The sequence below is a fragment of the Mastigoproctus giganteus genome, chromosome 3, assembly GCF_048544385.1.
Source record: "Mastigoproctus giganteus isolate SK-2022 chromosome 3, ASM4854438v1, whole genome shotgun sequence".
Taxonomy (NCBI): domain Eukaryota; kingdom Metazoa; phylum Arthropoda; class Arachnida; order Uropygi; family Thelyphonidae; genus Mastigoproctus; species Mastigoproctus giganteus.
Window position 1 is genome coordinate 234,076,260 of NC_143577.1, and position 25,328 is coordinate 234,101,587.

At 37.9% G+C, this 25,328-nt stretch overlaps 1 protein-coding gene across 2 annotated transcripts in view; it reads left to right on the top strand.

Moving 5' to 3' along the window:
* LOC150088854 (piwi-like protein 1) overlaps nucleotides 1-25,328 on the top strand; it is a 178,291-nt gene that overhangs the window by 78,411 nt on the left and 74,552 nt on the right. For both annotated transcript variants that reach the window (XM_090370941.1, XM_090370942.1), the window contains one exon: nucleotides 4,584-4,692. In XM_090370941.1, the coding sequence (XP_090227067.1) occupies nucleotides 4,584-4,692 (109 nt within the window). The remainder of the gene's footprint in view (nucleotides 1-4,583; nucleotides 4,693-25,328) is intronic.

Sequence of the window (25,328 nt, forward strand, 5' to 3'; positions counted from 1 at the left end):
TTAAGCACCTCAGATTACAACTTGGTGATTGTCTCTTCTCCAGTGGAACACACACACACACACACACACACACACACACACACACACACACACACACACACACACACACACACACACACACACACACACACACACTCTGGTGTGTGTGTTAAGAAATTTATGTATATAAATAAAAAAAAAAAAAAATTCTCTAACTTAGATTATAATATTTTTTCTTTAAGTTGAAGTTTTTCAAAAATACAAGTAAAACTAAAACATAGTAAGTCTAAACTTGTGCAAGAATAACTTAATTTTGTAATACCTGTTGTGGCTCATTTTAACTATAAAAGAAAAATTGAGTCAGTAATTAGGAAACTAGCGAAAGGGTACATCTACTGCTAAGAGGTTAAGCAGCTGCTTATTCATCTGTTGCAGGGTAAATTTTAATATACATTAGCACAGTGGTTTTTTGCCCCATGCACCCTTTTCACCATATGTCAGACTGTCATTCCTCCCCCTTTCCAAGATTGTCTGACTCAAAAGGTGCATTCCAAATAATATTGAAAGTCTTATTTTTTTCTATAGTAGAAATACATTTACTTGGATAATTTTCAAGTGGAGGTTTGCAAATTTAATAGCAATAGAAAATTTTGATGAATTTTAAAACTTGAATAAACGTAGTTTTTTTTATATTCATAACTAATTACTTAACACACTAAACTGAAGCATGGTTCAATAGAATGCCTGGCTATTGTAATTCAGTTTATTCAGATGAAGATTACAATCAATGAGAAACCTATGACTGTATTTTCTTCGCCAATTCTTGGATACACGGAGGAGTGCTTGAAATAGCACATCGCAGGTCATTTCCAAGCTCTAATCTATTTCATTGCTTCGTTTTCATTTGCAAAAGATTTAAAAACCTGACTCACAAAAGATATGGAAGCAATGCATGGCTAGCTCTTTCTGCCACATTTATGTAGGAATCACACATCAAGGGCCAAAATTCTGCGATTGATTTCTCATTGAACATATCTCTTGCTCCCGAATCAGTCTTCAGCTCCAGAAATTCTTCACAATAATCGGGAACTCTTTCAACCGACAATTTGAATGAATTTCACCCTAAATCCAACTCCTCAACACCGAGTTCAGGAAAATATTGGCTGAATTCATTTTCCAGTGCTGTCAAATGCTGCAAAATTTCAATTTTTGCAAATTCTGGAAGCACTTGCTCATCACCACCAGCAAAAAGAAGTTTCTCAAACATTGCAACATTTTTTTTTTTTTTTTTTTTATCTTGACCTTTCTCTTCCAGTTTTCCAGCTTGCTCATGAAAGCTTTCAAAAATTCAATGAACTTTATGGTGTTTGTATTCCTTCCTTGCATCTGAAGATTCAGTTTATTCAGCTGCTCAAAAATGTTGACCAAATAGGCAAGGCACATGATCCATTCCTCATCAGACAACCAGGCAAAAAATTCCATCTTGCCCTGATCTTCAAAAAATAACTCGAGCTCCTCTCTAAGTTGAAATACTCACTCAGTTACATTTCCTCTTGAAAGCCACCAAACATTTGTGTGGAAAAGAAGCAAATGATGGTCTGCATCCATGTCAACTCATAACTGCTTGAAAAGTCATGAGTTGAAAGCTTCTCCTTTGACAAAATTCACAATTTGGATTGTTTGATCCAAAACCTTCCCTAGTGGAGCTGGAAGTGTTTTTGAGGCTAGTGCCTGACAATGGATCATACAATGAATGCCTTTCACTTTTGGAGCTTGCTTTTTCACACTAACTTAAAATCCATATTTTGTCTCCAACATAGCTGGTGCTCCATCTGTACAGCACCCACAGACATTATCCCACAAAAGATTTTCTGATTCAAAGAAAGATGAAACCCCAGCAACTTTGAGCACGATGCCACATCAGTCAATTCATCAAGTTGAATTGAAAATAAGCCAAATGCTGCAGACTTGATCTCCTGCACAGCTTTGATCCTTGATGTCAGTGGCCGTGTTGCTGATTCTCCTTTGCAAGTTTTTTCTCCAATCCATTTCCCAACACAATTTCTACCATTTTGAGAGCGCAAGGTTTGATAATTTTCCCAATTGTATGTTTTTTTTTTCTGCTTTGCTATCTCCAGTGCTATGACATAAGCAGCTTCATTAACCTTGTGGTTCATTTCTTGAAATGCCCCTGTTGAATCCAGCTTCATCTTTTTGAAAGCATTCCCATGACTTTCAAAAAAGCTTTTGTCCTTGTGTTGAGGATGATCACTCTGCAAATGTTGCTTCAACTTCGTTGGTTTCATAGAATCATTTGACAAAGCTTTGCTACAAATAATACATTGAAGCCATTCTGCTCTATTGATGATGGATGTGAATCTATATTGAATATATGAATCATCGTAACCTCTTTTTCTTTTTTTTTTCTTTTTTTGAGACACATGATGAGCTTCAAAATCTATGCATAAAAAAACAGTCAAATATAACTATAAATGGAATATTTCCACAGATAAAAAAAAGTGAAATATTTATCTTTATTTTTAATTTAATATGTGACATTCAATAAAGTGCGATGTCCTGTAGATTATGTAGAATTGTAGTTTGTAGAAAGATCAATATGCCAACAGTTTGAGTGTCAATCTATTGTCCCAATCCTCCCACGGTTGAGAACCCCTGCATTAGCACACGTCACCCCCCCCCAACTATGAAATTACATTCGGAATAGCAAAAAAGTGTTGATGGATTAACTACTGGTTACTTCACACAAAATGTAATTGAATGTTGAATGACTTGACTTAGTTTGTTACCAGTTGCAGTTAGTGATTAGTTTTTTAGTTTGTGATTGCCATATGTAGTATGCTGTGAAGTTTGCATGTGCCTTTCATAACACCAGTATTTCGCTCCATATTTAAGCTTAAATTTCATTCTGCATGGCAAAAAAAAAAAAAAAAAAGTTAATTAACAATAAATTAATCAAAATTGAGTTATACAGTATGTGAAATATGCACGTGACTAAACACGACATTATATATATATATATGTGTGTCATTAATTTTTCTGTAACCTTAAATATTTTGAATCACAGAAAATAAATATTAAATTTTTTAAATACAGCAAATCCCCGATTTACGTAAGGGTTGCGTTCTGCTGAACTCTACATAAGTTGGATTTTACATAAGTCTGAATTTTCCTCATGCTTGTGCAGCACTTTCAACTGTGCTTGCTGAATTGATTGAATCAAAAAAGAAATGTTTGATGAACATGTAAATAGAATTGTTTATTGTATTTGTTAAATTTTTTAAATCATGCTCAAGAAAAATTACAAAAGCATGCATTTTAAAAAAATTTCAAAAAAAGAGAGGAGGCAGGCATTACGTCAGTAAGTTTTACCTCTCTAGCATCATTTCCAGAATCGATGTCTTCAGCTGATAAGTACACCACTGTGGAGATTTAGAAGGGGGTTGGCCACTCGGCCTTACGAAAGAACACATTAATGGATGACTGGACGGTTGCTTTTTTCTCTTCATCATAGATTTATTTGGTAGCAAGCAAGCATATCATTCACCCCGCACAGCATGTAAATCAGCCTTTGAACATCATAACTTTTAAGAATCATTCGCCGTCAGGATCCATCTTCTCAAACCTTGCCAATGCAATTTCACGAAATTCCGTTGCCACCTCTCTGGTGATGAAGTGTCTCGGTTCCTCATTTGGTTCATCTTGAGCTTCGTCAGCATTTACTATCCGTTTATAATTAGATGCACTAGTGGAAAAGCCCAATAAACCAGAAAGTGCAAATTGTTTTTGTTTTATCATCGTGACCTAAAGAAACGTTCTTTTGAAAAATATTGCAAAGGCGTTCAAAATAGATTCTTATAACGGGAACATATGATAATGATGAAAGGGTAGTGCAATTTCCATTATAAATATGACCTTTTAGAGAGATAATATAGCAAAATTTTCAACTTTGAATTACAAAAAAAAAAAAAAAAAAAAAAAAAAAATTATTTTCAAAATACCTCCATTTATCCCTACAGATGCAAAATAAGTTTCCATATTTTTTCAGTTTGCACTGGCTGGCAAAAACTTACGTAAAGTCTAATATGCATAAGTCAAGTATTATATTGGTCGTGGAGTACCTGTATCTTTTAAATTTATTGTTTGTTTTAACAATAAGATAGTAATATACAGTGCAGTTTATGAAGCTTGTGAATTTACGTTTTTTAATTCTGCTGCCCTAACTCGAAATTTCGATAACTCGCATTTTTTTGTCTTCCCTTCAGGTTCGAGTTATAGAAGTTCAACTGTAGTAAGTAAAGTCGTTCTTGGAAGCTTTGTTAAAAATAGTATCGAAATCCATCTTTGTTATTATTGGAGCTAGTTTTCACTGCACTTAATATTGCTGTTAAACGTAAATTTGGATTTTCGAGGGAAACGTTTTTCCCTATAAAGATCTGCATTAATTTAAGCTCATTATTTGCTTGCTTCAAATTATTATCAACTTATTGCAGCGACACTGGTAACAAAATCAGACTTTATTTATAAAACTATTCTGATTTGATAGCTATGTTTTTTAATGTTCCCTTCATTTTGCCATTTCATAGTTATAACAATAAAACATATCGGGTTGATGACATTGACTGGAGTAAGAATCCTACTCATACATTTGATACTCGGACTGGACCAATATCATATATGGAATACTATGAAAAAGTAAGTGTTATAGGTGTCAGAATATAAAAGCTGTTTTGTAGGATTTTGCTTAACTTTTTGAATCAACAGTAAAACCTGTTAAAACGTTATCATTGTGTCTGATTAGTTCAAACTGTTCAGTCCTCCTGATAAGTTTTAAGTAAACAATGCATTTTTTGTTCAGTTGAAACTCTTTCATGTTCAAGTTCATTTAAGCCATTAAGTTTTACCCTCATAAGGATTGAAGCAAGAAGAGAAGAATTTGATAAAGATGGTGTTGGTATTTATATTTCTTGGAAAAATATGCATACCATCACAAATTTACAAAGCAGTCTTTCCTGTTATTGTTTGGACTATCTGGGTTTGCCTCGAGTAGCTATGCTTGCACAAAAAGTAATAGTATGAACTAGAGCTGTAATGCTCAATATGTTCTACATTGATATCAATATTTGTAAAATAATAAGAGAAGTTTACCTCAATATAATACGTAGAACACTTCCATATGATACTCTCTAGCAGTTAAAACGAAAAAATCAAAAATCTTACATTACAGTAAAAAAATAATTAAGTCAATTGAATACAATTAAAAATAATTAAAAATCAATCTAATGTAATTGAAATTAATTAAAAGAAATTTTACAAAAATTGCAAAACGTTTTTCCTTCCCGAAGCTGACAACGCTTTCTCGACCGTATGTCGTGATCACAGGAACGAAAATTTCCGAATAGGGATGAGCACGAAACTTAAATAAGGATTATTTGTATTCGCACATGCACGTAAAAGCCCACAAATCGGAGATTAGATACGACTGGCAAACATTAACAGAATTCTCATGTAATTTCAGCTTTGGGGGGGGGGGGGGAATTCACAGACTAAAAGGTTAAAAGTAGCCGCAGGCAGAGGTGAAGGTGATTCTTGCACAACTTCTATTAGAATAAGTAGCGACCTGGAGCGAGGGGTGCTGGGGGTTTCAGGGACTTATGGCAGTCATCGTGAAACAGATGGGTATATGGGATGTGTTAGGGTAACTAATAATAAGAATAGGTACATGTATACTTGCATGTGTACCAATGCTAGAAGTATAGAAAATAAATTTAAAGAATTTGAAGTGTTGGTCAAGACATCAAAGGCAGATATTGTTGGGATAGCGGAGACGTGGTGTCAAACAGATATAAGGAATACAGAACTGGATTTTGGGGAGTACAATGTGTCCAGAAAGGATAGACAGGATAGGAAGGGAGGAGGTGTTATGCTGTTAATTAAGAAAAACAAAATCAAAAGAAGTACATCCAGTTGATATAGATGACCAGTGCACAGTTGAGTCAGTTTGGTGTGACATAAGCACTGCGAAAAGCAAAAATAAGAGTAGGAGCGTGTTATAGGCCTAATGAGTACAATGAACAATTGTACAGAGAAATAGTGGGCTAGTAAATCGGAATGTCTTATAATGGGGGATTTTAACTTCCCAGATATTGACTGGAACTTGTGGGCTGGTCACTCACACACTAGTAAGACTTTTGTGGATTTATTGGATGATTGTTTTCTGCAGCAGCATGTTCGAGAGGCAACCAGAGAGGGTAATACTCTTGATCTGGTTATCAGCAGTGATCATTCGTGTATTAAGAATTTGCAGATAAAGGAACCACTAGGTAGCAGTGATCACAGTGTACTGATGTGGTATTTACTTAAAGATATAATTACCATCAGGGGTAAAGGAAAGGGTTTTTGCTTCCATTAAGGTAACTACAGTGCTCTCAGACAGTTTAAATTCTGTACAGTGGGACCAATTGATGATGTTACCAAGAGAAAATTCTAAGTGGGACGCATTCAAGGAATTAATCGTGAAAGCTACTAGACGTTTCATACCTACTAAGAAATATTGTTCAAGGTTTAGGACTAAATTGTTGTCAAATGAACTAATGAGACTCGTAACAGAGAAGAAAAATGCATGGGATGCATATAAATTATCAAGCAACTCAGAAGCCTATGGCAGATATAAGCTAGTCTGTAATCAGGTCACAAAGGAGGTTAGGCAGGCAAAGGCAAATTACGAGAAATCTTTGGTAAAGATGCTAAGAAAAACAGCAAGGATTTCTTTACTTATATAAACTCTAAAAGGAAGGGGATGAACCTGATTGGTCCACTTGATATCGATGGTTCAACTGTTGATGATCCTGCTCAGATAGCAAACAAACTGAATGAGTATTTTGAATCTGCATCCACACATGAGGAGTTAGTAAGGTTTGAAAATGGCAGAAGGTTATCAAATTGTAGCAGGATGCTTAATGATTTTGTAATAACTGAGAGCAAAGTGGAGGAGAAATTGCTGAAGTTAAACATAAGAAAGGCACCTGGGGGTGGATGGGATCTATCCAGTTATATTAAAGGAGGCGGCAAAGCAACTAAGCAAACACTTAGCCATAACTATGAGAGCATCCTTAGACTCAGGGAGGTCCCCATGGACTGGAGATGTGCAAATGTATCCCCAATTCACAAAGGGGGATCGAAGGATGACACGAGTAATTACAGACCAGTTAGTTTAACTTCTGTTCCAGGTAAAATAATGGAGTAACTGGTTAAAGATGCATTGCAGGATCATCTAGACAAGACTGCAGCAATAATTCAGACAGCATGGGTTTGTTAAGGGAAAGTCTTGTCTGACAAATTTGATAGGATATTATGATGTGGTTACAAAGGAACTGGATGCAAAAAATAATTTTGATATCATATATTTGGATTTCAGGAAAGCTTTTTGACACTGTTGCACATGAAAGACTATTGTACAAATTGGAGCAGAATGGTATTAAGGGTAAGTTGCTACAATGGATAAAAGGATGGTTGAATGGAAGAACACAGAGGGTGATAATTAATGGGTACTGCTCTTCATGGACTAATGTTATTAGGGAGTCCCACAGGGTTTGGTGTTGGGTTCTCTGTTGTTTTGTATTTTTATCAATGTTATTGATGAAGGTATATCAGGTTTAGTGTCGAAGTTTGCAGATGATACAAAGGTTGGCAGGGTTGTTTATGACAGTAATGGCAGTGTGCTACTGCAACAGGATCTAGATAATTTGGGCAGATGGGCTAAGAAGTGGCAACTGAAGTTTAACCTTGACAAATGCAAAGTACTGCATATGGATAGAAGTAACCCCAGAGAAACGTATCAACTGTGTGATACTACACTTAAGGTGGTAGAAAACGAAAAAGACCTGGGAGTAATTGTGCAGTCAGATATGAAGTTTTCTGAACAATGCAGACAGGCTGCCAGGGCAGGTCATGGGGTTTTGTCAATGATATATAGGAATTTTTCTAGCAAGGAAAAGGAGGTTATTGTCCCTCTGTATAAGGCAATGGTTAGGCCACGCCTTCAGTATTGCATACAGGTCTGGACGCCTCATTTTATGAAGAATGTAGATTTGCTTGAGTGTGTACAGAGAAGGGAAACATGATTGGTGAGGGGGATTAAGGGATCCTCTTACCAAGAGAGGCTAAATTCTGCTAATTGGAGCAGCTGGAGACTAGGCACCTGCACAGTGATCTTATTGAGGTGTATAAGGCCTTGAATGGATTGAGCACGCTGAATTCTGATGGGATCCTTCCACTTGTTCAGATTACGAACCTAGGGGGCATAATTTCAAATTAAGAAAAGACAGATGTAGAATACATGTGCGGAAATTTGCATTTAGCCAGCGGGTGGTTAATTGCTGGAACAAACTTCCATCTGTTGTTGTGGAAGTTGATAGGTTAAATAAATTTAAGGAGGAACTGGACAGGCATTTGGAGGGAATGGTGTTTTTTTTTTTTTTTTTTTTGGGTGATGTATGCAGGTGTCTGCATAAGCTCATACACTTGCTTTCTTGCATCACATGCTACTACTACTAGTACTATTTAATTAACAGTTTCTACAATTAAGTCTGGTTCAATTACTTTTGGACTCGTTAAATAGTGTTTTTCGTTAATGGCATATAAGGCTAATTCTGACGCTGCTGAATGAGAAGAGTGAACTGAGGCCTTGTGTTGATTAACACGAAAATTCGGAGGAAAATGCGTAGAACCTGGATACGACGAGTTGCAATCACCGCAAGAAATATTATATACCACGTTATTCATTGCATTGCGAACTAGGAAAGGACTGGTTCCGTATTGGCCTGGCCACGATTTTAAATGCGGTATCTTAAAGAATATATTAAGCTGTTTGTGCCATTGTTGAACATATGGGACAGAAATAAAGTATTTTTTAATATTACAATTGTTGGCTGATGTATTTTGTAACCTATGCCTGGCTTGTACCCTAATTTGGTTTATTGTAGCAAGGAGATAACTGCTGGTTAATATTTGTATTTGTGAGCCCAAAGCAGATTCTTTCATCGAATATTTATAGGCATTTAGAAATTGATTAAAGATAATAGATCTCTTGTAAGAGAATGGGTGATAGCTGTTATAATGTATGCAGGTGTGTGTAGGTTTACGATAGAGTTAAATTGGATTTTATTAGAGTAATTGTGAAATTTAGAAAAATTTAATGACTTTGTATCCGTACCCTCCGTTTTCAATGTAAGTTCAAGTCTAGAGTGAATATTATTAAATGAATGTAAAATGTCTTGGATAGTATCACTATCAGTAATAACTAGAACATCGTTTAAATATCTCCCATAGTATGTGATACGAGGTAGAAAAGGCGTAAAATGTATGCGCTCAATCATTGAGGGATATACCTCCGATATTAAGCCGCTCAAGCTCAATTCCGTCGGCAAACCAAAAACGTGTTTGTATACTTTGTCTTGAAGGGTGATATAGTTTGCCTCAATTATGAATTTAAGTGAAAAATTTCTTTAATAGGAAGCTTCGTATAATTAATCAGTATAGAATTATTATTTAACATATCCCAAATAATATCTAATGTGTATTCAGTGTTTACATTTGTATATAATGAAGTAATATCTAGTGAGAATAAATTATCATTATTGCCAAGTCTACAGTCCCTTAAGGTCATTAAATAATGTATATTAGTTCTTATTCCCAAATTGTATCACCTGTCTAAAGGGTTTTATAATGCTATATACATGTGTGGCCAAGAATGAAAATGCTGAGTTTCTGTAGGAAACAATAGGCCGAATAGGAAATCCGGTCTTCTATAATTTTACCTGACCAAAAAATGCAGGAATATTGTGTTCTGGCCTTCAATTCCTTTAACTGAGCCATAGTAATGTAGTCATTTTTTCAATACGTGGTTAACGTTTTATTGTATTGATTGACCAAATTGGTAAATAGTGCCGGGTATACTTCAAGATAAGTAGAGGTATCTGAAACTACTGAATCTAACTTATTAATATAATCGTGTTTATCAAGTATGACAACTGTATCTCCTTATCTGCCCTCCATATAATAATGTCTTTATTTTCCTGAAATTCATGTAAAGCTGAATTGTCATGTGTATTCAATTTAGGAAGTCTCGTTTCTTTTATGTTATTCATTACTCTGTTAACTTGTTGAATAAATAAATCTTTTTGTGGAACATTACAATTCGTAAATTCAGAGGGAAAATGCTTAGTACCAAGGTTCTATGCATTTTCCTCTGAATTTTTCATGTTAATCAACACGCGGCCTCAGTTCGTGCTTCTCGTTCAGCAGCATCAGAATTAGCCTTTCATGCAGTTAATGTAAAGCATACTTTATTTAATGAGGCCAAAATACTTAGTCTCCAACGTAATTATACCAGACTATTAATTGCAGAAACTGTAAATTACATTAGAATTCTGTTAATGTTCGCTGGCCATTTCTAATCTCCAATTCGTGGGCTTTTACAAAAGCACATGTGCAAAGGCAAATAATCCCTATTTAAGTATCGCCCTCACAACTATATTCGGTAATTTTCGTTCCTGTGATCAAGACATACGGTCGAAAAGCGTTGTCAGCTTCAGGAAGGAAAATCGTTTTGCAATTTTTTAATTAAATTTCTTTTAATTTATTTAATTTTTAATTGCATTAAATTGATTTTTAATTATTTTATACCGTAATGTAAGATTTTCAATTTTTTTTGTTTTAATTATTGGAGAGTATCATACAGAAATGTTCTACGTATTATATTGAGGTAAACTTCTGTTATTATTTCAAATATTGCACAAAAAGTATACCAGTCTTTACCTTAAATCATTTTCATTAAATTTAATTAAATTATTCAGTCTAAGAATGTTATTACTAATTTTTTCCATTATATTAAAATAACATTTAAAATTTTATTTTTTACTTTACAAGTATTGAATGGTGTGCAAAATGTGCCGCACTTGCTCATTTTAAACTCTTTGAAGCATTTGCTGAGAGGTTAAAACATGAGGTTTTATATATATATATTCTAAATCTAGATGATAAATGACCAGGCTTACACTGAGAATGTTACTCCAGTTGTTAATAATACAAGATAATATGGTGCCTCCGTAGCCAGGTGGGCAGGAGCTGCAGTGCATAGCACATGCTTCTTGATTAGACCGGGGTTCGAGCCTGTGACCACCAAATACGGAGGTTGCAGAAAGGTCAGGGAATGACCACCGCATATCCCTGGTGCAATGGCCTTAGTTGCTAATGCTCCTCAAAACCAATTAATAATAACAATAACAAGTTAATATATTTTTGGTAACATGAAAATAACTAGCAAAAAGTTGCTGTCTGAACAGATTTTGCCTTTTTTATTTTTGTGAGGTGCTTACGCAATTTGAAATAATGTTATTTAAAAGGAAAGAATCTTTTATTCATTAATGAAATATTCATTAATGAATTTTGTGAAAATATCAAGACAGAAAATACAAAAAAACTGGGCTAAAAATTATTGAATAACATTATTATTTTTTCTGTTAGAGGCAGTTTCTAACTCTCTAAAAACAACAGTCATCCATCATGGCTATATCCCACCTTCCTTGATAGTGTTGTTCTGTCATACTTATATCTTGGTGGAGCCTTTCATCTTATCCACTACTAATTGTACTTAAGATATTAGGCAACCTAAAATATTTTTAGAAGACTACAAAATCTTGCAATTAATCCCCCCCCCCCCATAGGATTTAAATCTATTTGATTGATTGAGGTTGTGGTTTAGCTGAAATCGTGTAATAATTTTCTAACTTATCCAACACAGATTCCTTCTTTGAATTTTGAATCACTTAATTTTGGAAATTATTTCTTTTAAATAAAACCATCACTTTCTTTGTCCAAAACCTCACATTTTTTTCTAAAATTTAGTTTCAGATTTAATGGAGGAAGTGCCAACTAAGGATATCTCTGATTCATATATGACATTACTTTTCCTAGGAACATACTCTCCTCACTTGACAACAGTGCTGCTGTTGTATGAGCAGAGAAAACAGGCATTACTTGGTAAATCCACTATGCAATCCAAGTAAAAGCATGATGAGTTTAAAATCTCCACAGAACTGTCAACAGTGTTTGATATTTGGTACCTACTCTTGTTAGTTTCTGTTATGTAAGCAAAGTTACTTTTAAGCTTATCTATATCATTATTCTTCTCTTTCTTAGTGATTCCTTTCTACTTCTCTCTCTCTCTCTCTCTCTCTCTCTCTCTCTCTCTCCCCCTCTCAGGGTAACTCGGGATTTTTTTTTTTTTGGCAGGTGCAGCATAAGCCTTAGGCTTCCTTGTTGTACCATATGGCTAATAATAAATTTAATCAATGAATGGCTGCTATTATTTGTATTCAAATCTTATGTTTTTCATGAATATTTCAATCCATTTTAATATGGACATTGAGAAAATGCTGAAAGGTTTTTTATTCCTCTTTCTAAATACAGAAATTCTTGTAGTATCAGATAGCAATTTCCATTATTACTGTTGCTTTGACATATAAATAACATACTAGGTCATCAAGCTCTTTTTGTTGTTGAATTAGGTATGGTTCATTGCATACTCTGCAGTGTGTAACTTGGATTGTTCATTGGTTTTACTTTATTGTGAATGAGAAATTGTTTCCAGTTAGTTGAGTAGAGAAGCAGAAAGATCATCTCCATTCAGGATTGTCTTTGTTTCAGAAGTAACTTTTGGATATTATGTTTTGTTTTTGCTGCTCCTCAAAAAATCTGAAATTTTTGCAAGAAATGGTCTTTATTATGGCTTGTTGGTTTGTGCCATACCATGGGGACAGCAGACAGCATGAAATTTCTTTTTATTCATTCAAGAGTTTACAAAGCACAATATATGCAGCATACATGTGGCCCAACATCAGTTTTGATCTGTTAAGTGGCATCCAAAGTAGAGATAATAAGCATATTAATCACTTTTGTTAATAGGCTGATATGATTTCAGAGTAAAATATCCATACTGATAACAAAAATTGTCCAGTGAAAATGTCAAGTCACATTGTCTTTTCTCCACATCAATTGTCAGAAAACTATATACAAAGAAAAACATAACTGGTCTCAGATGCATGCAGATGATGGCTGTTGACTAATATGCACAAACCTGTAGGTTTGCAATTATGAGTTAATTATCCTAGTTTTGTGTTTATATTCAGTGATGTTCACTTTCTGTAGCTGTTATGAAAAAGGGTTACTAGTGGTTAAATTGGCGCCCCCACAAACTGTGACAAACAGTTTGTGGGGGCGCCATATTTTGGAATTACATAAGAGTTAATTTAAGAAGAAAGTTACCTTTTACATTTGGTGATCACTGAATTATGACCACCCCCATCCATAATGGACTATGCTGCGTAGCTCTCAGTATAAAAAGCAGAACAGCTTTCAATGCTAGGACAGTGGCAATTTGTATCTGATTGTAGTAAAGTAGCAGCCATGGGATATAGTAAAAATATCAGTTTCTGAAGGGCATGACTGTGGGAGCTGTGTGTCGGGTGTTACCATATTGGTAACAGCACATCTTGTCGGTTGCTCATGGCCCAATGTGTTTAAAATATTCCAAGAATGGTGTCAGATGAGTCAAACCATCTCCCACTGACAGAACTGTAAAGGATTATACAAGGTGAATATTTATGGTGAGCGAAGGGTGCAGCATGTTGTATGGGCTCAGCAATAGGTCACTGTGCAACAGTTGACATCACAGTACAGTATTGAGAATGCAAGAACAATATCCTAGATCACTATGTGCTGTACACTCACATATGGGGTTCCACAGCAGATGACTCAAAGAGACGCCTTCTCTTCACCGCTGATCATTGCCGAAGGCTAATGCTAATGTGGTGTTAACAACATGCTGTTTGGACACTGGAGGACTGGAAATGAATGTGCTGGTCGGATGAGTCCCAATTCCTGTTGCTATGCATTGATGGATGCCTCGTGTGTGGTATAAGCAACAAGAGTCCATGGACTTGTTTTGCATGGTGCCCACTCTCCAGGCAGGAGGTGGTTGCTTAATATGGGGCATGTTTTGCTCTCAAGATCTAGGATCCCAGATGTGTGGACCAGCGTTTCACTGGTGAGGTCTACTGGCAGGTCTTATGAAACCATGGGCATGCAGCCACGTGCATTTTTTCCTGTACAGAAACTGGATCTTTCAAGATGGTAATGCATTGTGTCATTGGGCCTGCACTGCACGTGAGTGGTTCAAGGAACACAGTGAAGATATCAGCCATCTTGATTGGCCTCCAAATTAGTCTGACCTCAAACCAGTTGAACATCTCTGGGATGTTTTGGAACAGGAAGTGAGGTGTATGGACATGCAATTGTCATCTATTCCAACACTGGAAAGCCTTGTGCATGGCTGCAGATCCCTACAGACATCTAATCGAGTCAATATCTAGGCAAATAGTGGCTGTTACCTGTGTGAACGGTGGCCCAACGTGGTATTAGGTAGATGGTCATAAGTAGTGATCACTGTGTTACCAAAACCTTGTAGACCTATAAACTTTCCACCTTTATGGTAATGCCATCTCTTTGACTCATTTTGATTTCTCTCACCATCAGATTTCTGTTACACCCCAAAGCTTTGTCATTAAAGACAATTTAAAGGAGGGGAAAAAAGCTATTTCTACTAATTTTCATTAATGAATTAGCCATCAGGTGCATTGCATAAAATATATGGAAATGCTTAAAACCGTTATTTTCTCTGTGTTATGTTTAGCATTTGCCATTTATTATTATTATTATTTATTTATTTTTTTATTTTTTTTTTTTTGTCGTGTGTTTAACAATGTCATTCTGTAATATGCCAAAGACATAAGGCATAAGATTTCAGAAGACACAGATTTTCCATATATTATAAAATCTGAAAAAGGAACATATTTGCTTTGTGTACTGTATGTTGATGTGATATTTCAATTTAAAATGGTAAAAATGTGATATAATTGACATTTGCAAAACAAACAAATACCCATACAATGTGCAGTGTATAGAGAGAAATGCAAAAATAAATATACCACTTAAATCTTTCTCTGAGCTGTGCTATTTATGAAGTTGTACTTTTGAAAAAAAAATGCCATGCCCATGTTATGATTGGTTTAAAAACTCTGGTCCTTGAGGTTGTCACAGACATTCTCTCAGATGTGCCAGACAAGCTGTACTTGCTACCTGGAAGTCTAAAACGCTGATGGAACTGATATTCGGGTGACACTCAAGTCAAGTGGACCCAATTTCGGCGAAGTCTGGACAGTCTTTGGCAGCCAAATCCTCTGCTTGCACTTTCACGAGGGTGGGACTGCTAGTAATCCTGGGCATAATCTCCATGCGCAAGTACATGGTGGGTGACCACCCAGGTGTGAACCAACGTAAGCAGGGGTCGAGGTGTGGTGCCCGCACCACATGGAGGAATGCCACCCCTCTATGTTACTAGGCAGTACTAGGTGGTAGATGAATCTCTGTGACAGCCAAATCCTCTGCTTGCACCTTCACAATGGTGGGACTGTTAGTAATCCTGGGCATAACCTCCATGCACAAGTACATGGAGAGTGACCACCCAGGTGTGAACCAACGTAAGCAGGGGTCGAGGTGTGGTGCCCGCACCACATGGAGGAATGTCACCCCTCTATGTTACCAGGCAGTACTAGGTGGTAGATGACTCTCATCAACTAGTGGGCCCCAGGTGCCAAGCGTTCCGTGACCAAGTGATTTTTGTGCGTTCCAAAAAGTGTTATATCCAAAGAGCCTTTGAACAAATTATATTTTGTTCCACCTACCGTTTTCTTTATTTATAAATTACTGCAGCACTTTCGCACTACAAGAAGTAGGCAAAGGCCCAGAAAGGGAAGCCACCTTTCTGTTTCTATTTCTAACAGTACTAACCAAATAACTCAGCCGCTTGGTCACCTAATGGCACTGCTCCTGCTTCCCCGTGGCGGGGCCGGAAACCTGGGAGGTAAAGCAAACCTCCAGGGCCAAAAGGAGCAAAACATGGAATATGACAACTTCTCCCCGATTAAGACTGCAAATCTGAATAATACGGATTTGCATCAACCTGATATCGACTCTACCAATCCAAAGAGACTGAAAACGGATACTCCTCGAATTGAACATCCGAGTTTTCTGATTCTCCATTCACTGACAAACCAGCCCTTAGGCAATCTATCGCCATTTCTCATTCAAAAATGTCTTGAGAACGTAGCTGGTTCCCCGAAAATGGTGAGGCGACTAAAATCTGGCGACATGCTTGTAGAGACCACAAGCTCTAAACACTCTGAGTCTCTACTTAGACTCAACTCATTTGGCGGAAATCAAGTTAAGGTGTCCCCACATGCCACACTAAACACATCCAAAGGCGTAATTTCAGAATGGGACCTAATGAATGTTCCAGAGGAGGAAATTGTTCAGGAATTGCAGGAACAGAAAGTCACACAGGCCAAAAGAATCATGATGAAAAAAGATGGCGAGCTAACTCCAACTCGGAGCATCATACTAACATTCAGCTCACCAAACCTACCTTCGTCAGTGAAAGCAGGGTATTTGCATTGTCGCATACGGCCATATATTCCAAACCCAATAAGATGTTATATTATAAGTGTCAGAAATTTGGACACTCACAAACAGTCTGTCGAGGTGACCCTGTATGCCCAAACTGTGGATCGAAAGAGCATACCCAAACTGATTGTAATGCCCAGTTTTCTCTTTGTCCCAACTGTAAAGGCAACCATCCAGCCTTCTCCAAAAATTGTGAACAGTGGAAATATGAGAAAAAAATCCAGAAATAGAAAAGAAAGTCTCGTTCCCAGAAGCACGAAAGCAACTGCAAATACAGATGCCTAGACGTACATATGCCGAAGCCTTTAAAAATTTCATTCAGTATCCATCCAAACTGACACATCAATTCCACCAAACATCTCTATTGCTGAATGAGCTCGATCCTTGCTCTCTTCTGCACCACAATCATCAAAGCAACATATGTCAAGCAGGGCTAACAACACGCCAATCACCATACCACCTGCTGTCCATGCAGCCCCTGTAATATCCGTTCAAACAGAGAAACCAGATCCCGTTAGCAAACAGCCAGTTGATTCCATCCTTATGGATACCAATGAAATCCCCAGTCAGGAAGAAACAGAAACCATTCTGGAGATCCATCCAGAAGATGAAATAGACAAGAGACCAGTTTTCTCAAAAAGAGATAAAATTAAAATTGACCGCAGCAAACAGTATTTTAAAAAACAGACAGACTCAGCTCCTTCATCTAAATCTAAACAGTGAATAACGTAGTCCAGTGGAATTGCAGAGACTTGCGTAGCAATATTGATGACATCCAGGAAATAATTAAACGGCATAACCCAGTTGGCATCTGTTTACAGGAGACATTTAACTCCTAAGGTATCTCTCTCAATCAAAAATTCTTCTCTTTTCAGAGAAGATAGACCAGTTACAAATAAAGCTCACGGTGGGGTTGCTATTCTCATAGATTCACGATTCCCTTGCAGACGTATTCCTTTGCAAACCTCTATTGAAGTGGTTGCTGCGCGAATAGCAATTGGAGTCACTATAACACTTTTTTCTATATATCTACCGCCCACTCAGCCTTGCACTATTCATGAACTTGAAGATCTAATAATGCAGTTGCCAACCCCTTTCTGTTTATTGGGCGACTTCAATGGACACTATCCATTGTGGGGCTCTCCCAATGCAGATGGACGGGGACAACTTATCGAAATGCTCATTGACAGGCAGAATTTATCCATCCTAAATACTGGTTTACCAACTTACATCCATCTCCAAACAGGAACTGTGTCCTCAATAGATCTATCTATATGTTCTCCAATCCTTTTTCCTTGTATTGAGTGGACAGCTCTGGATGATCCACTGAACAGTGACCATTATCCACTAATCTGTAAAATTCAAACTTCACACTCTGTGACTTCAGAAAACTGCATGAAATGGAAATTTTCCAAGGCTGATTGGGCAAAATATACTTATCATGTATCCTTTGATAATCAGATCATTGAATCTTGTCCAATTGACATAGTCACCAGCCATATCACTAAACAAATCCTAGCAGCTGCGTCTACTGCCATTCCACAGTCACAGTCAAGCTCCTGTAGATCCAAAAATTATTGGTGGAATGAGGACTGTAGGAGTGCCAAAAAAGAAAAAAACCGAGCCTGGAATATATTCCGCAAACATCCTACTACCAATAATCTTATAAATTATAAAAAACTCAGAGCCAAGGCTCGCCATATCAGGAAGAAAGCAAAAAGAGACTCCTGGATCCGATTTGCAAATTCAGTTAATAAAAATACAGATTCTAGAATAATATGGAGAAAAATAAAACAATTAAATGGCAAATTTCCTCCTCCATCCTCCCCAATTTTCAACTGGAATGGACAGGAGCTGTGTACTCCTGCAGAAATTGCAAATGCTTTAGGCTCTGTATTCTCACAACTGTCTGCGTCGACCGCATACGACCAGTCATTTCAGAAGATTAAAGCTTCAGCTGAAAAATCTCGATTGAACTTCAAAACCAAATCGTGTCTATCATAATCGGCCCCTTACTATGATTGAACTTCAAGAAGCTATATATACCTCAAAGAACAGTGCTGCTGGTCCAGACGGAGTGTATTATACAATGCTTAAACACTTAGATAACAAAGCATTATCCTTGCTGTTAACTTTCTACAATCGTATTTTCACTGAACATTCATTCCCCACATGCTGGCATCACACCTATGTACTGGAAATTCCCAAACCAGGGAAAGATCACTCTGTCCCTCACCACTATAGACCTATTTCTCTTACCAGCTGCTTGGGTAAAACCCTGGAAAAAATGATACACTGCCGACTGACCTGGTATCTTGACTCCAAACATTTAATATCTGATAGCCAATTTGGCTTCAGGAAAAATTGATCCTCTCTGGATCTCATGGTCAAAGCTGAAACAAACATCAGGAATGCATTTATCCGAAACGAGCATCTCGTTATGGTATGCCTTGACATAGAGAAGGCCTTTGACACCACTTGGCGTTTTGGCATCTTGAAAGATCTACATTCTCTTGACCTCAGAGGCCACTTACCATATTTCATACAAAACTTCCTTCAGCATAGAACTTTTCAAGTCCGCTATCGGCAAGTCCTCTCGCAAATCTATATACAAGAGGAAGGAGTCCCACAAGGCTCAGTTCTGAGTTCTACCTTATTTGCAATAAGAATAAATAATATAACCAAATGCATACCCGTCCCTGTAAACACATATCTCTATGCCGATGACCTGACTGTTTCCTGCAGTTCACAGAATATGAACTTCATCGAAAGGCAATTACAAATCTCTCTTAACAATATTCAATTATGGATGACACAGAATGGATACCGACTATCACATCTGAATGACACTGGATTTCTGATGTGATACCAACTATCACATCAGAAATCCAGTGTCATTCATTTTTGTAACAAACGAAAGATGCATCCTGAACCAGAGCTTCACTTAACGAATCATCCTATATTAGTCATGAAAAATATTTGTCTCCTGGGCCTCATTTTTGATAGTAAGCTTAATTTCTTAGAACATCAAATATCTGCGGACTACTTGCCAGAAAAAAATGAATATACTCAGAGTTCTTTCTTCGACAACATGGGGTGCAGGTCGCTATACCCTGCTTCAATTGTATAGAACTCTAATTAGGTCTCGTCTTGATTATGGTGCCCCAGTTTATGACTCTGCCAGGGAAAGCGTACTTACACGCCTTGCACCTATTCAACATTCTGCCCTCAGGATTGCTACAGGAGCTTTTAGGACATCGCCAGTACAAAGCCTTTATATTGAAGCCCATGAAGTTCCACTCTGTCTCAGAAGAAAGGTGTTACTTCTGAATTATGCAGCTAAAATTCGAAGCATGCCTACCCATCCAATTTGGCCTATACTTAGTGACCCACAGTTTAAAATTTTTTATAGAAATAAACCCAGTGCAGTTCAGCCTACTGGTATCAGATTACAAGCACTATCAGAAACTTGGAATGTCCATCTCGAAAAAGTCCTCCAAGATCCAAACTGTTCAGTCGCCCCATGGGCCGATACTATACCATCCTGCGACAATTACTTCCTAAACTGGGGGAAGCATTCCCTGGCAAATATCAATATACAACAACTCCATACTGCTCACACAGAGAATTATCCTCTTTTTACAAAAATATATACCGATGGATCAAAGTCGGATAGTGCAGTAGGTGCTGCAGCAGTTTTCCCTTTTAACACCATCTCTCTATCACTTCCCACTGAATGCAGCAGTTATACAGCTGAGTTATTCGCCATCAAGCTTGCCCTACAAAATATTCTCCATCTGTCCATCAAAAAGAGTATAATATTTACGGACTCGCAGAGTGCACTTATAACCCTACAAAACACCTCCTCACCAAAGAATCCTTTAATAAAAACTATAAGAGATATGTTGATACATACTCAGGAACGCCAGCTTGTAGTTATCTTTTGCTGGATCCCAGGCCACACTGGGATATCTGGAAATGAATGTGCAGATTATGCCGCTAAACATCCTTCTAATTCAGATTCATCATGCGCTCTCGTTCCATATACTGACTACAAATCTAATATACAAAGAATATGTAAGGAACAGTGGACTCTTATGTGGCAAAATAAACCAGATAATAAGCTCTTTCAAATAAAACCAGATCCACAATTATGGGCCTCTAGCTTCCGGGAAAACAGAAAGGAAGAAGTAATCCTAGCCAGAGCAAGAATTAGTCACAGTCACATTACCCACCTATTTCTCCTCACAGGCAATGATCCTCCTCAGCGTACACACTGCAATTCTCAATTCACAATGAAGCACATTCTTGTTGACTGCACCTTATACTCGCATGCCCGGCAACTCTCATTCAGTTTTCTTCCTAATCTTAAAGAATCTTTGAACCTCTGTCATATCATAGGTAACGATGCCAAACTCGCAGAATTTTTCTCATTTATCAAACGGATAAACTTATATGATCAGTTCTGACTGTTTGCAAAACAGTCATCATGAGTATCGTCCACATCGCTGATCGGCGCAATATGGCCTGAGCAGCCCTTGCGCCAAAAATAACAACATCAACTAGTGCAATACCACCACTTTGCTTATTGGGGGCTAGAAGTGGTGGAACCCATGGTTAGTCTCTAGAGTTAAGTTCCCATCAACCCTTTCCCATCTCTTCCATCATGCAGTATGATTGACGACTTTTGAGGTTATGATGAACATCGTGGTGAGATCCAATATTCCTTACATTTCGAGGGTACAGCTCTAAAATGGTGTTCGCAGGCTGGCTGCTAGTTAGTACACCGAACAGAACCTATTGGTAACTCTCTAGGAGGCTTCTGGATCAGCTAGTGTATAATCTTGCTACCTCTGCTCTGCCAGATAGTGACTGGAGGGAGTCCAAGTAGTGTGTATTCAGGGAGCATTGTCGAGGCCATGTTATGTCAAGGATCTGGGTATATTCTTACCATGTGTATGCCATATACAAAAATTTCATTACTTCATACAGCATGTCCCACCCACTTTTTCTTATTATTGAATACACCATGAATTGTCAAACTAATAGAACAAGCTTATCTGCGAAAAGATCTAAACCTCCCAAACACTTCCTAATTCATTTCACAAATATACATGGTCTCAATTCTAATCTCAATGATGTCCATTTCCACTTGCAGTCTGCCAAACCCTATGTACTTTTTCTGACAGAATCTCAGTTATTGGTTGATTCAACTACTGCTCATCTCAGGTGCCTAAATTATTCGCTGTATGATTCCTTTCACCTCAAAGGTGGTACTTGTGCATATGTCCGTTCTGATATTCCCTGTTCAAATTCATATGTCATCTCTACCTTTCTCCCAACTCCACTAATCACTTGGAGCTCCTTGACTTCCTCTTTTTGCAACTTGACTTTCTCCAGTCCAACTTTCCTAACAGTGAGGTAATTTTCCTTAGGGATTTTAATGTTCATAACTCCAGCTGGCTTCCATTTTCTAGTCACACCGACCCAGCTGGTCGAGATGCTGAAGCTTTTGCAATTACTAATGACCTTGCACAGATTGTTCATTTACCTACAAGAATACCGGACAATCCTAACCATACAGCCAACAAGCTTGATCTTTTTCTCACACACAACACTTCTAAGTACACGGTCGAAGTGAGAGGTCCTTTAGGCACTTCAGATCATAACTTGGTGAGTGTCTCTTCTCCAATGGAGCCTTTATCTCATGGCTATTCCCAACCTCATGATGTTTGGCCTTACAAGAATGCAAAATGCGATGACCTGCGAGATTTCTTTTCTTCTCTTCCTTGGTCAGATTACTGTTTCAAAACTTCTGATGTCAACGTCTGCTCAGATCGTGTCAGTGAAATTATTCTTGCAGGAATGGAATCCTTTATCCCTCACTCCACTTTAAAATCTCGCCCTTTATCTAAACCTTGGTTTTCCAATAAATGTGCTGAGGCTGTTCAAGAGAAGAATGTTGCATATGGTAATTGGCTTGTTTCTAATTCTTCAGTTTAATTTTGTGCCCACACCAAAGCCCACAACAATTGTAAAGCAGTTATTAATCAGTCCAAACTAGAGTTCAAACAGGCTAAGAGTAGAAAACTTGCTTCTTGCCGTGGTTCGAGCCTGTCACCACCAAATACGGAGGATGCAGAAAGGTCAGTGAATGACCACCGCATATCCTGGAGCAATATGGCCTTAATTGCTAATGCTCCTAAAAAAAAAAAAAAAAAAAAAAGCCAAAAAAGCTTCTTCCCGTAATGGTAGCTGAGCATTCTGGTCTCTTGCCACAGCTATTGGCCGCAACTTTTGCCCATCTCTGCTCCCACTTCTGTCCAAAACAGATGGTTCTGTTGTCACTTCAGCCAAGGATAATACTGACCTGCTAGTATCCTATTTTTCTTCCAACTCATGTATTAATGATCTTGGTAAAACACCTACCACCATTCCCAACACGCTCCATTCAATGTCTCCTGTGGTCTTCCATCAAAAGGATGTCAGAAGGATTTTGACGAATCTTGATGCTAAGGAAGCTCCAGGTCCCGATGGTATTTCTCCACTTGTTCTCAAAACCTGTGCTCCTGAACTTACTCCTATTCTTTGCCGCCTTTTTTCACTTTCTTATTCTAAAGGTGTTTTTCCTTCTGCTTGGAAATTTGCTCATATCCAGCCAGTTTCTAAAAAGGAATCCCTCCCATCCAATTATCATCCCATTGCAATTACTTCTACTCTTTCTAAAGTAATGGAGAAATCAATTAACGGCCAACTTTTAACTACCTAGAAACCTTCCGTCTGATCAACGATCGCCTGTATGGATTCCATCAGTGTCGATCCACTGGTGATATTCTGGCTTATGTTACCCATTTATGGACTAATTCAAGGGAAAGATTTGGTGAAACACAAGTAGTTGCTCTTGACATCTCAAAGGCTTTCGATCGTGTTTGGCCTAAAGGTCTTCTAAACAAGCTCCCATCTTATGGTTTGCCGACTGTTTTTTGTAATTGGTTATCCAGTTTTCTCTCTGATCGCTCACTGAGGGTGATGGTAGATGGCTCTGTCTTCTAACTTCTCCACTAATGCCGGTCTCCCTGAAGGTTCAGTTCTTTCCCCCACTCTTTTCCTCTTGTATATTAATGACCTTCCATTGACTGGAAATCCTATCCATAGTTTTGCTGATGATAGCACATTGCGTTCCAGTTTCCATTTTGAGAAACCTTGCCCTGCTCAGTCAGCTTCAACTTCTCGAAAATCTGCTACCAAATCTGCTACCAATTTCTTAAATGCCGATCTTCGGGTAATTATCCCGTGGGGCAAAGACAGCTTAGTTGATTTCAACCCTTCTTAAACTCATTCTTGTCTTATATTTGAGATCTAAATTGAGGGGCCCATCAGGCTCTCAGCTGCCCACATCAACGCCAGAGCTTGCACTTGGTCATCACGCAACACAGCGGCAACCCCTAAGGCAGAATGCGCTGGTCCCACAGGAACTAGTTGTTGGTGACTCTATTGTCAGGGAAACCGGGAACATCCTTTGTAAAAAGGATAGGTGGAACAGGACCAGGGTATATCTGCCAGGGGCAAAGGTTGATGACGTTGTAGAGCGGATATCATCTTTCAAGGGCACAAAAGGTGATATAGTTGTACACGTTGGCACTAATGATATTAAGAGTAGGAGACCGGCGGAATTACTCAACAAGTACAGGTCACTGTTGAAAAAAAGCCGTGAAATAGGGTTGAATTTGAAAATGTCTGCAATTCTGCCCAGACACGATAGGAGGGAGTACATGATGAGAGCCTTGTCGATCAATTCGGCCCTGGAAAGATTGTGCAGGGCTCAAGGGGTAGAATTTTTTTCAGCTTGGACTGTACTTGTTAACAGGAGAGATTGCTTCTACAGGGATGGGATACACTTAAATAGAAAGGGTGCAAGAATATTTGCTGATGCTATCGAGGCAGTGTTAGGTGGGTCGGAAAACTGCTAGTTTGGGGGGATACAAAGACTAATAGTTTAACAGTAACCGCAGGCAGAGGTGAAGGTGATTCTTGCACAACTTCTATTAGAATAAGAAGCGACCTGGAGCGAGGGGTGTTGGGGGTTTCAGGGATGGATGGCAGTCATCATGGAATAGTTGGGTATATGGGATGTGTTAGGGTAACAAGGAATAGGCATAGGAGCATGTATGCTTGCATGTATACCAATGCTAGAAGTATAGTAAATAAATTTGATGAATTTGAAGTGTTGGTCAAGACATCAAAGGCGGATATTGTTGGGATAGCAGAGACGTGGTGTCACAAAGATATAAGGAATGCAGAACTGGAATTTGGGGAGTACAATGTGTACAGAAAGGATAGACAGGACAGAAAGGGAGGGGGTGTTATGCTGTTAATTAAGAAAAACATAAAATCAAAGGAAGTGCACCCAATTAATATAGATGAACAGTGCTCTGTTGAGTCAGTTTGGTGCGAGATAAGCACTGCGAAAGGAAAAATAAGGGTAGGAGTGTGTTATAGGCCTAATGACTTGAATGAGTACAATGAACAATTGTACAGAGAAATAGAGTGGGCCAGTAAATCTGAATGTCTTATAATGGGGGATTTTAACTTCCCAGATATTGACTGGAACTTGTGGGTTGGTCACTCACACACCAGTCAGACTTTTGTGGATTTATTGGATGATTGTTTTCTGCAGCAGCATGTTCGAGAGGCAACCAGAGAAAGTAACACTCTTGATCTGGTTATCAGCAGTGATCATTCGTGTATTA